General features: G+C 47.4%; 1 protein-coding gene across 2 annotated transcripts in view; it reads left to right on the top strand.

Moving 5' to 3' along the window:
* Nucleotides 1-11,893, top strand: part of LOC104641054 (rho GTPase-activating protein 20) — a 38,106-nt gene extending 26,213 nt beyond the window's left edge. For both annotated transcript variants that reach the window (XM_075762948.1, XM_075762949.1), the window contains exons 6-15: nucleotides 534-618; nucleotides 1,523-1,600; nucleotides 2,310-2,376; nucleotides 2,922-3,110; nucleotides 3,559-3,734; nucleotides 4,254-4,415; nucleotides 5,573-5,682; nucleotides 6,624-6,813; nucleotides 7,450-7,567; nucleotides 8,145-11,893. In XM_075762948.1, coding sequence (XP_075619063.1) covers nucleotides 534-618; nucleotides 1,523-1,600; nucleotides 2,310-2,376; nucleotides 2,922-3,110; nucleotides 3,559-3,734; nucleotides 4,254-4,415; nucleotides 5,573-5,682; nucleotides 6,624-6,813; nucleotides 7,450-7,567; nucleotides 8,145-9,886 — 2,917 coding nt within the window. In that variant the 3' untranslated portion in view covers nucleotides 9,887-11,893. The remainder of the gene's footprint in view (nucleotides 1-533; nucleotides 619-1,522; nucleotides 1,601-2,309; nucleotides 2,377-2,921; nucleotides 3,111-3,558; nucleotides 3,735-4,253; nucleotides 4,416-5,572; nucleotides 5,683-6,623; nucleotides 6,814-7,449; nucleotides 7,568-8,144) is intronic.
* Nucleotides 11,894-12,879: the final 986 nt, after the last annotated feature.

Below are 12,879 nucleotides of genomic sequence, written 5' to 3'. Positions count from 1 at the left end.
CAGAAAAGATGAAATCCACTAGAATATAATATTGTTGGATCACCTTTTTACCTTTGGAGCTGGAGGTTGACTTTGCTAATCACTATGGAAATGTCACAAGTGTTAGTGAGTGTATTTCGTGGCATCTAGAGGCTACAGTTGTTTCTTTTTCACGTCATGTTTTAACGTGTTGCTTCCACTAATATCCAGGCAGAAGTGTTTGTGTAGGTACAGAGAGGGGAAGAAGTCTCTTGATTTGTGGAGAACAGTAATGATCCTAAGGATGCTGGAAGATGTTATGCTAGACACACGTCTGCACTAAAGTACTGCCATGAGGGGTTTTGCTAGTCTGGGGCCTCAGAGAAAGATAAAGAAGCCAGTAAGAGCATGTGACCACACTATGAACTTTACATGCTATTGTTACTATCGTAATTAATCTGTATTTATTTTAGAGCTAAGGAGCAGATCCCTTGGATGTCTTGGATCCAAATCTTAGGGTCCTTCTCAAGTTTGGTTGGGAAATTATATACCCTCCCCTTTTCTTTGACTTTCAGGCATATCAATGAGGTAAAACAAAACGAATATCTGAAGAATCTGACCCTTCAGATCTTTGTGCTGGATGCTGACAACTGTTCTTCTGTAAGTAAAGCTAAGAACCTGCTCATCAGACCAGTACCACATGGAGGTCTGTGGGGTAGGGGCAGAAGGTAGGGCTGTGGTGCTGCTGCTGCTATCCCTGTTTAAAATTCAAGTCCCACCTGAAAAGGTTTTAGAGGGTGTGCATCTGGGCAGCTGCCTCCTTCCCACTGGAAGCTGATTCAGAGAGTTTTGGTTTGGGAAATAGAGATGTAGCCAGACCCTTACCAAAGAACAGTTAATTCTTAAGGTTATTCTTGGCCTCTGGCTTCTTTCCTCTTTTTCTTCTGCTTCACTTCATAATTGGTGATGGTTTGTGGTTGAGTGCCCAGTCATTCCTATTTTCAGTGCAATAAGTTGAGGATATTGATGATGAAAGAGTCACTGGTGTGTTCTCCTGAATTAATTTACTAGAATGTGACGCAATCTCTTCATGTTAATAGCATACATTTCTAGGCTTCATGCCAAGCCTGGTGGGCCACATTTTCGTCCTTGGGACTCTTCCCTCGGAGAACAACCCCAGACACTCGTGGTTTATTAGCGCTGTGCCGTGTTCACCCTTAGGAATGACAGTGGCACTACTATCAGTCAAATACTGATGTGATCAAATACAGCATCTGAACACCACCCAGTTCCTGTGATTTCTACTGGACAAAATTTTTGGATAGTATGATAAACCTGTGACAGAAGCAGTAGCGGAGAACATTCACAATGTATAGCCATCACGCTTAACAACAATTCCAGTGTAGTTCAAATTATTACAACTCTTCTAACCATGAACATTTAATAAAGACAGTCAATAGACAGATGAGTGATGTTTTCCCCAGATTTTAAAGCTGCGAGAAACTGCAACCAAACTTCATTCCTTCTTATTAGCTCCCTGAATTTTCTCTGTTTTCCTTTCTAGACTACCACAGTCAATGTGTCCAATGTGGAAACTGCAGAGAGTGTGATGAAGAAGACCCTTCTACAGCTTGGACTTCCTGTAAGTGGCAGTTGCATAGTCTGGCAGATCTTAGCTAAGGAGGCTGGCAACATCTGGTTTACAGGACAGTGAAGATGTACAGAAGTGTAGATTTGCTGTAGCTAACCAGTAAGGCATTAATACTCTCTGGACTACAAGATGAAGCGATCTACTTGTGTGGGTGCCAAATACTAGAAACACAGACATGCTTACATGCCTACATTAAATTCAAACCTTGTCCTTTGGACTTCAGTGCTTGCAGTCCAGCATTAGGATTGAGCCAAGCTTGTCAAAGGATCATTAATATAGCCATGAAATACTGAACAAATTAGTGGTTATCAGATGAGCCTTGCCCATGGCAGTGATCCAGCCTTTCCCATTACAGTGTTTAACAGGTAGCTTTGACAGTCTTCCAGCAGTTTAATACCAAGGGAGGTTGCGGAACTTATTGCTAAAATAGGCCAGAAAACCATCATGTGGGATTACATCCTGCTGGCTCTCAGTCTTCTCTTCTCCTGAACCTTTCCCCTTCCACTCCGTATCAGCCTGACCCAGAGCGCCGTCCCTCCCAGCCATGCGGCTCTCCTGGAGATAGCCATGCATTCCGGCTTCATGGCCTGTTCAGCTGTTACCGCTGTCTGTCCCTTTCTGAGTGGAGAGCAACCTCGGGGACCCTCACCCTGGCCCCCTTCACCTAACATCTTTCTCTTCTCTGTTCCTCAACCGCCAGGGCAGGACAAGTGAACACCACCTCTGGGTGATCTCAGGAAAAGATGACCCCGCTTACCCTCTCATTGGTAAGAGCTCTCTGATTTCCCCTTAATTCTAGCATGACAGGAATAAGCGATAAATTATACTGGTGTGCGTGGCAGAGAAACATCGCAAACATTGCATTCTTCACTCTTGATGGTTTCCAAGTCGTTGTGGCACATGCTTACTTTTTGTTTTCGTCCAGTACGTATTAGACTGTCATAGTACGCTAACTCCTACCCAGAGCAATGCTTACAGTATTTTGTCAGCGCAGTGGGGCCCATAAGACTATTAATAAGGGCTCAAACCCAGTTAATAGTGCTTTGTTGCATAACGTTCTGGAGAGCTGCTAATGAGGAGTGGCTGGCCAGGTTTAACTGGACGAAATTATTTGTAAAGCAATGGTCATATATATGCATAGATCTGCCCTGGCCTCTTTAGTCCACAGGCAGAGGTTTTGAGCAACATTGCTTAGAGGCCCAGCTGCAGTGGGAGCCATTGGATGTGGCTGCTTCCTCCTGCACAGATTTGGAGCTGTAGTCACATAGCTCTGCATCTTTTCTTGCTCTTTACACAAGTCTTTGCTCGACAGGGCACGAACATCCTTTCAGCATCGCATTGAACTGTCTCCGGGATTCTGCTGACCAGCAACAAGGAACCAACAATAACACCCTCCTGGCTGATGGGACAGAGGCTTCCATCCTTGAGCAGCTCCCAAAGGAAAAACAGTGTCAGTTTGTCCTGAAACCCAAGCTCCAAACTCCAGTGCAGCTGAGGAGAGGTAATGGCTTCAGGAGTACATTACAACCAGGCAGAGACTTTGCTGCTTTCTGTGGCAGTGCCAAACTCTTCCTAGCAGCGTACACATATCCCAGAGTCGCTGTCATACCTGAGTGTATGCAAAGAGGAAGAAATTGCAGAGGGGCTAAATTTGTCTGTGCGAATGTTCAGAATTAGCTTTCAGTCCTTGATTAGCTCTCAATTGCCAGCCATTCTTACATTGCACAGACAGCGAACGGTAATTGAATAAGAGTTTTGCTGATGGTTGAAAGATGAACAAGTGGTTTCACTGCTGTATGTTATCTCACCATCCCCATTAAGAGTGTAGTTATTAAACACGCGATGGTAGAAAGTCCTTGCTTTGCTGGGAACTCTGCCTCCACTGTAGATCACTCACTAGCCAGTAGGAAGGACAGATGTGTGAAACGAAGGTCTGTGTTTTCTTTCAGAGTCACTGCAGAAACACACCAAAAGGAAGAAGTCCTTGATTGACTGGGCCCTGCGCCGCAGCACCAGCACCCCCACGGGCAGCCCGCCTTCGCAGTCACCTACAACCCCACGGAAGCTCTTCGGCCTGTCTCTGTCCTCTGTCTGTCCTGATGGGATCCTTCCCAAGCCAATCATGGTAAGGAGCAGCCTGGACTGTTTGTCCTGACATAAACTTGATGTGTTTAGCCCAGAATTTAAAGCCACCTGTAGTATTTACGAGGACTGGACGGGGAAGACGACCAGCATTTGCCTGTGATTCAGATCTAGCTCAGTAATAAGGGTGAAAGCATCCCTCTCCTGTGTAATCCTTTTCACTGCGTGCACAGATGTCCATCCTGTTTCAGTGGCTGTCTCCAAACAGGACATCACAAGCTGACAAGGGGCAACGTCAGTGGATTATGCCATGCTACATAGCCTAGACTTCATTTACTGCATTCACACTTGCCACAGGATAAGCATACCCACATGAACTGTACCTGCAACGTAGCTGACAGGCTTTTGTCCCTGGTTAAATCATGATAAATCTCTTGTATGTCTGTCCTCTTCCCGATGCTGACCAGGTCTTATGCTAATTATGTTATAATATGTGAGGTGTAATATACACGAACAACAGGGTAAACTCTTGGGCTCACAGTACGACTGTGCTTTCTGTTAGGATATGCTGCTCCTGCTGTACCATGAAGGTCCCTCTACTAGGGGCATTTTCAGACGTTCTGCCAATGCCAAGACTTGCAAGGAGCTGAAAGAGAAGCTGAACTCTGGAGATGATGTCCAGGTGGATGGAGAGTCAGTCTTTGTGGCTGCAGCTGTCATCACGGTATGTTTGGCCAAGTAACTCAGCTATCTGAGCTAATCATGCCTGCCTTCTTTAAGCAAGCAACATGAGTCTTTATGGGTAGGGAAGATCTCAGGAGGGGGGGACAGAAAGTATTTTCCGGCAAGGCACACTCTTAGCTGATGGCTTGGTCCATCTATGTGCACAAAGGCATCTGCCTGACCCAGCGGTGCTTGTTTTCACATGCAGATACGTGCAGCGGCCCTTGCACCTCCCTGTACAAAACAGCCTCCAGCAGGCGATATAGTAATGTGTACCTCCAAGATAACCATGGTATCTATACAGTGCCAAATAGCATGCCAGAGTCTGGACTGACATAGGCATGAGTCCCTCCTTTGGTGACCACAGCACTGATGCTCTTTGTCCTTTCTGGACTCACAGAAGAGACTGCAGGGAGATATGGGAGGACTAGTGCAACTGCGCTGCATCCCCCCCCCACAGTGCGTGCTCAAAGGAGCTGACCCTAAGCCTTCACCCTCTAATCAGCCAGCAAGCAAGAGGGAAAACAGCTGCCAGATCCAAGCAGAGGGGTTGTGGTGGGTGGGGGGTGAAGTTTGCGATGAGACCCAAGTTTTAGTAAGAAAAAGCCTATATCTTTTGAACTGGCAATCAAATCTGGTCAGAACACTTCAGGCACCTAAAGAATCAAAAAAACAGCCCTGTTTCTTGCTTTTGTTGGCCTAGTACAAAAAGCTGTGACTGGGAGGATATTCAGGCACTTTCCAATGCAAGGCGCATATATTGAGTTGTTAAATAGTCCCCTGAGAAAAAAAAAAAAAAACCAGCAATCCTCAGAGCTGAGAAATGTTTCAAACAAACAGAACTATGCACAGGCTTAGGGATGAGTGCTTCGCCTGCTGCAGCAGAGATGGGTCCTGTTGTGGAGAAGGGGCAGGGCACGAGGGCTGGCTGTTCACCCTCGGCCATCAGCAGCTGCCAGACAGTTCTGCGGTGCTGCAGTGGAAGAGCCCTGAGGAGGACAGCTTGGTGGAAGTGGGGAGGGGAGGAGAAATCCGTTTGTGTCATGTCTTGTTTTATCTTGTGCTTAATATTAGTAAACAATGACTATATGCATGGTGAAACCAAAACAAGGAACTCAAAACTGACCAGACTGCTCTGCATATATATATTTAATTCAGGATTTTCTCCGAAATATACCTGACAGTGTTCTATCCTCAGACATGCACGGACTGTGGATGGAAGCTGTGGACACGGAAAATCGGGCACATAAGATTGAAGCTATCAAAAGGTTCGTAAAAGCCTTCGTAAAAGCTCCTTTTGCTGGGGGGGGGAGGGAGGGAGGAGCATACAGCCCTAAGCATAGACTTCATCTTCTGGGAGGCTCCTGGCTATGCTCCAGGCCACAGTAGAGCTATTGCTGATTGCCAGTGTCACTGGTCAGAACATCTTCCTTTCAGTGGTCTTTTATGAACATTGTTAACATTTCTGACCCCAAAAAATGTCATTAGAAAATTCTTTTCTGATGACCAGTTCAAATTACCAGAACCAGCAAAGTGAAAAAGCACAATAATTCAGCCACCAGGAGTTCATCAAATGTTAGTGGAATTAGATCCTTAACAATGGTAACTTTTTTCTTACGTGCACAAAATGAAGATGATCGTCGTATTGGCAGTTAGAAAAAATAGCCCTGCCAAGATAGTGACTGGGACCTTGAAAACGGCTTTACTGCCTTGAAGTTGCTGCCCTGAGCAAGAATAGTCTATCAGCATCCTGTGGGACATGCAGTGTATCAAACCTCTTCTTGTCAAATGGCTCAGCTCAGTTTTTGAGCCTTGCCATCTAGCCTGGGCCTCCCTCATCCGGTGTGTCTACAGGATGGGACACAGGCATTGTCTCGTGCTGCTGGCCTGGAGCTGTATGTGTCTCCTTTGGGCAATCGTTGTTTTGTTAAGGCATTATGGACTTCTGCCCACGTGTTCTGGACGTCAGTCCCTCGGTCCCTCAGGCCCTGCGACCAGAGCAGGTGGGCCATACGGATGTAAAGCTGTGGCGCTCACATAAGTTGGTGGAGGAGAGTGACACAGTCTTACTTTATTATCAAATGTGAATGTCTCAAACTGGTTGCAAAAGGGCAGAAGGGGGCAAAAGCTTTGGGAAGCAACTTCTGATATTTGAAGAGCAGATTTTTGTGAACAGCACTGTTTTCCTTTGTTCCTACTCCCTGAATAGTCTAGTCAACCAGCTTCCAGAGGCCAATCTCATCTTACTCAGACACCTCTTTGGAGTCCTCCACCATATTGAGCAGAATTCCGGGGTGAATCAGATGAATGCCTTTAACCTGGCCCTTTGCATAGCACCCAATATGCTGTGGCTACCAAGTCCCACTGGGCCTGAAGAGGAGAGCAGGTCCACAAAGAAGGTAATCTTTCATGAGTATGGCCTCAGGCTTGTCTTCCCCTTTTACTGCTTTTTATGGGCACTGTATTTTGTAGACTAAAGGAAGGCATAGGATCAGTGACAGTGCTGAGTGGCAGCTGGGCTTCGTCCTTTCCCCTGTGGAGCTGTGTCCGTGCCGGTAGGGGAACTTAGCCACCCAGTTTATCCAGGGTGGAAAGGGAAGCTGTGGTTGCTTTACCGGATGAACTTTCTATATGGTCAAGCAAACACAAGAAAGATGGAGCAGCTGAAGTTAGACACTGCCACTTCAGCTGAGTCTAAAGCCTCTTGCCGAGACAAAGTAAGCAATGAACATGACAGAGCATCAGAGGGGAGCAATGCTTGCTTGTAGCTTTATGAGGTGTTACCTATAGTAAGGGAAACTCTAGAAGATGCTGTACCCAGCTCACTGTACCAGTTCAGGTACTTATTCTTGCCCCAGGTGTAGTTCATACAGATGCATTATTACCACATTCTTAACAGCTTCTTGAGCAAAAAATTCTGTAGGAAATTACTTTTTTGTCAAAGGAAGATGAACGTTCTGGGACTGATTTGACTTGCTTTATACAGCTGGCTATATTTTCATGAAACTGACTCTGTGAATTCATGTCTTTGCCAGGTGGCCTTGTTAGTGCAGTTCCTGATTGAAAACTCAGGAGAGATTTTTGGAGGTGACATTGCTTCCTTGTTTCAAAGACCAGACAAAAAGAAGTCTAAAAACTCAGAGGAATCTCTGGGTAAGTTGGTGGTACTGTATCTTCCAGAAATGTTTAAAATCTTTTAATAGGGAAACTCCTCATGCAAAAGAGATTGCTTTCCCTTCATGTCTTTTCCAAGGAAAAACGTTGAAAAGCAGTTGGTTTGGGTTTTCCCTTTGCCTGTCAGGCACAGGCAGGAAGCGACGGCAAAGCAGAGGGCTGAGGTGCATCACTTCAGATGTGTCCCTGAGGATGATTGTCTTTCCCTGTGACTGCTGTTCAACCTATTCCAGCCATCACAAGAATTTAGTGTAGCCTTAGCAATGCCATGTCCCAGCAGTGTTTTCTTCCAGATTAGTTCTGTAAAGGTAAACCAAATGGTCGAATGGAAAGAGATCAAGTTGTCTCTATCCTATAAATACAGGCCAGCAGTGAAAGCTCAGGTCATAAAGCCAGAATTTTTGATATTGTTCCCAGTCCTGCTCTGGTCCCTGTGAAAATAATCAATCATCTTTGCTTTTCCATGGACTTGGTAATATTTTCCAGCCTTGGTTGTAAGGTACTATATGGGTTTAGGAGACATAGGCAACAAATTAATTTGTGTTCTCTGCCACAGGCATAGGGTTGGCTCAGCATGATGATTCCTCTGATGAGCTGGAATTTTCTGCTTGTGACCCAGAAGGACCAAAGCACCACCTGGTACCTGAAACAGATGTCATTTTTGAACCATCCAGCAGCTTGTTACTCGATGAGGATCAGGAAGACTGGGACTTGTTCAGTGAGATCACAGCCTGCTACCAAAGCAAAGCCCAGAACACCACCAGTGCGGACAGCTATGACCTCCTGGAAGAGGAGGGCTCCTTCTGCTCCATTGGCTCAATACGCTCACTCAGCCCAGCCAGGGACCGGTGCTCATCGGAGCCCAGCGTCTGCCTCAGCTCCCAGCTTCCTGCTCAGAGCCATGAGCCAGTGGCCCGCCAGTCCAGCTGTGATGCCACCATCATGCACAGCCATACAGACTACATCCACAGGCTCAAGCAGCTGCAGGTGGAGAGCCAGAAGTTGATTGATGAAGGCCTAAGCCCTGGGGTTAACAAGGCCAGGCAGAACTTGTGGCAGTCACCTCAGACCAGCTCTAGGGTGAAGAAGCTCAGCCTTCAGAAATCCAGCCTGTCCAACAGGTCCAGCTTCTCTAGCCTGTCTTCTACCACCACCTCCCCATCTGCCTCCTCACTCAGCTCCTTAGACAGTGCTTTCTCCTACTGCTCAGAGTCATCAGCCGTTAGCCCCACAGACGTCTCGTCCCTGCCGTTCATGTTTGGCACGTCTGCCAGGCTTCATGCTGTGTCCCCCAAGATTGCCAAGAGGTCTCTGAAAGAGTGGCACAAGTCCTTCACATCTCCTATGCCTTCACATCCATGTGACCTGGATAGTTTCCATGAGTATGAACCCAAGGCTGTAGAGAGTAGTCATTGCTTTGGGGAGGAGAACAGTTTTCCATCTGTCAGCAGAGCTGCCGTGGGAAGCACACAGACTGATATTGACTGGGAAGAAGAAGAGAGTCAGCTGAGTGGTGTAGGGGGCCCTGGCCCAGGGCTCCGGAGCCGGGATTACACCAAGGAGTTTGAACAAAACCCTGAGCTCCCAGCTGCCAGCCCAGCCAGCGAGAAATCCCCACAGATCAGCCACCAGCAGCATAGGGAGAAGGCAGTGAAGAACATAGAAATCAAAAGCGTTGATGCCTGCCCTCCAAGCCAGGAAAGCCTGAAACGCACCAAGATAACTTTTTATGTGGCCCCAAATAAAGAAAGCTCTTGGAGATCTCCAGTGGAAGAGGAGAAGGAAGCATCCATGGCAAACACCAGCAGCAGTGACTCGCCCAGCAGCAGTACTGAGCAAAGCCTGTCCAAGAGCTTGCAGACTGTGAGAGTTCATATCCCCCAGACAGTTTTCTACGGGCAGAATACCCCCCTTGTCCTGCAGTCCATCTCCAGGCGCTACTACCATGAACCAACGATCCCATCCCCCCAGACAGATCGCAAAGAGAACCCCCAAAGTGCCTCCACTCCCGAGGAGCTGGAGAGCAAGCCAGTGGAAACGGCGCAGGCGCCAACCCAAAGCAAGGGCTTCAACGCATTCAGCCACACTATCCGTATCATCCTCCCCGCCTCCATTCGAGACACCGTCAGGGAGTATTTCAAGCACGATGAAACCAAGACCTGTCCCATGGCTGAGGCGGAAGCGGTGGAGAATGAACTCCTTCGGAGCAGGGTGGAGTGGCTCAGGAGCCAGCCGCTGGCAGAGGTGGCCACAGAGGAGTGTGATACAGTGGCATTTGCAGAAGAGACATTTGTCTAGGGAGATGGATGTGGAAGAACTGAATATTTTTTTGTGTATGTGCAGCAGAAAATATTCTGTAAGATATGATCAGGGTGTGAAGAATCTAGCAGGCTGCATGGGGCAATAAGTGTAAAGCAATGCTAATGTGTATGTAATGTTGGGGTTTAACGTTCATTTTGGCTGGCGTGGGGGAACGCATGGGGGGGGGGGGGGTTGTTCTTGTTTTGTCTTTACACCCTTTTTCTATGGAAGAGACTTCACTGGCTAGGTGTCTAGTGGGCAGAGTGCCACCAGACTCTGTCTGTGAATTAGATGACCTGTACGTGGTCTGACTCCATTTCTTTTTAAAGTGGGAAAGGGAAAACTCAGCTTTATTTTCTCCAGTCAGCTGCTGCTGTGTGTGGATGACCGGAGAACTGGGACAGCTAAGGGTCCATCAGAATTAGGTAAAAATCTTCATGCTTGCACTAAGTCCTCCACTATTCACTGTTCATCACCACCTTTCATCCAAAGGAAGACCCTTCACCTCCATCCCAGAAATCACTGCTGCTTCTCTCTGCTCATCTCTTGTCCCCCAGCAGTCTAGCTCACAGTCTGCGTTCGTTGCTGTTTGAGGCTGGGTTCCAGCCATACCAAACGGAGCCCAGCTTTCACTGACAGATGGCATATGTAACATTTTAACCCCAAATTGGTTTTTTTCCCCAATTAATTGTGCATTCATTCTCTCTTCTCATACCTCCCCCAAAGCTAGCATTTGCCAGAGCCACAATTACTATAAAGGATTTTAGCACTGCCACTTTGGCAGGGCTATGAACATTTGTCAGCTTCAGTGTCCTCTGGGAGTGGCTGGTCCTTTTAGCCCTAGTAAAAGGTGACATTTCAGAAGGCCTTTTCCAGAGGCAGTGTGGCTGGGGCAACTAATCAAATTCCTAGTCACGCTGAGAAGGACTTAAGCAGGATTTGGCTTTGGCATGAGGTCAAGGAGTTGTGGAAGTTGTCAAGAATGTTGTTGAGTGGATGCTGAAGCAAAGCCCCATCTGGCCAGAAAGTTGTCAGGCCATAAGCTGAGACTGTCCAGGCTTCAACGGCACCAATGCTGCCTCGGAGAAGCAGTGAGTTCCCACTCAGAACAGTACATGGCCCAGTGTGCTCCAGCACAGTTACGTTTGGAGAAGTGCCAGGCAGGGATGCGGTAAGCAGGCTGCTTGTGCTGCAGCCAGTGGATTCTTGGAGCATCCCTGTGATTCCACTCAAGGCAATGCTTAGAAGTGCCATAGCCATAATGGGACTTGCTTAGAGGTTTGTGATGCTGCTAGCCGAGCTCTAAAAAGAAGCTGAGAGCACCATGTTAGTTTGACAGGCGTTAAGAAAACGATGGGAAAGGCTCAAAGGTTACAAGGTTCAGGATGTTTCATTTGAAAGTTATGCGAGAGCTTTCTAAGGTGGTTTGTCTCAGAGAGACACTCTTTTTCCCCCATTGACAGTGAATGAGTGAAAGACAAGAGAAATACATGAATTCTGACGATTGCAAGGTAGTCCTTGTGGAGTCAGTGCCCCCTGGAAGTTGCCACGTGTCTGCAAATAGCCGTACCTGGAGTTGCTTGACACATGCCACGATTCAGTCCTTGCGCAGAGGGGGAAGCCACCTCTCTAAAATGATCTAGTGGGTAGCAGATGTCTCCACTCATCTGCCAGGTGCCTGTGACGGGAAGCCAGCCCAGCACTCCAAATTCACACCATCAAATGCCAGGGCAGGGGAGGGGGGAAGCCCAGAGCCCGCTTTCCAAGGTGTATAGAGTTTGATTTGTTTTATGCAGGGTGTTCAGCTCCCAGCTGTGGCACTCTGTGTCCCAGATCACCTGGGTGGCCCCTGTATGATGAAAGGTGTATATAATCATAATACAACCACCACCACCCCCCGCCACCATTTCCCTCACACACAAACACTGACGAGGCATTCACGGTCTTTTTTGCAGAGCTACAGTTGTAACTATTTCAATAAAAGACACACAAGTTCCTTTGTCAGTGTGGTGCAGTGATCGCGTTTTGTTCCCTTGCTCTTCCTTCCCTCTCTTCTGTGCGTGGGGGGTGGTGGTTGCAAAACACCGAACCATGCTGTGAAACACAGTGCTGCCCAGCCCAGATCGGTGAGGCTGGCTGCACTGACAAGAAGCCCTCTTCCAGCAAGTCAGCTCAGGCATTACTATTATTTGTATCTTTTCAGGAAGGTGAAACAGCACTAAATATTATGAGAAAAGTCTGTTTGTACTTGGAAGAGAGATTATTCTGTATTCTAAACACACTAACGGGTTGTAAACTGGCTCAGTGACTGGGCTGGTCTTGGTTCAAACAGGGGGGATCTGGACCAAATGCAGAGGAAGACCTCACAATTTGCGTCACCTAAAAGAATTACAAGCAAGTTAGAAAGAGATTAGTTTATAGAAACATTGGGAGAGGCAGGGCAAAGCACGCATTTTCCTTTTCTCATCTTGGGCTGCCTAATATGGGCGCATTCCCCTGGATAGTTGCGCTAACCCAGCTCTCTATCAGTAATTTTTCTTCATTTAAAACAAAACAAAATCCTCCAAAATCTATCGGAAAAGAGAGAAGAAACCACCACTGGTCCCTTTGGGAGCACGTGGCTGCGCAGCACAGCAGGGTGCTACACAAGACAGAGAGAGACTCGGCCTCCCCAAGGGCACAAAGACCCTGCTTAGCTGCTACCTCTAGTCCTGGGCATGGAAGTCTGCAGCACTTGGGTGAGCCCAGGCAATAATGCAATTCTGAGAGTCCAGGGTGCTCCGCACGTTTTGGCACCCAATCCTACATCCGCTAAGTTAGAAGCGTTCCACTTTCTTCTAGGCCATCAAAATACACACAGCAAACAAGTCATAGATTGCTATTCATAGGGATAGCAGCCCAGGAAACCTGTGAGCTGTGCCACCATCCAGCAGGCACCAAGTGTAGTTGAGGAAGTGCCTTAACGTAATGCCCCACCTCTAAACCCCCCC

The sequence above is a fragment of the Balearica regulorum genome, chromosome 11 (assembly GCF_011004875.1).
Source record: "Balearica regulorum gibbericeps isolate bBalReg1 chromosome 11, bBalReg1.pri, whole genome shotgun sequence".
NCBI lineage: Eukaryota > Metazoa > Chordata > Aves > Gruiformes > Gruidae > Balearica > Balearica regulorum.
This window is presented reverse-complemented; position numbering and strand designations above follow the sequence as displayed.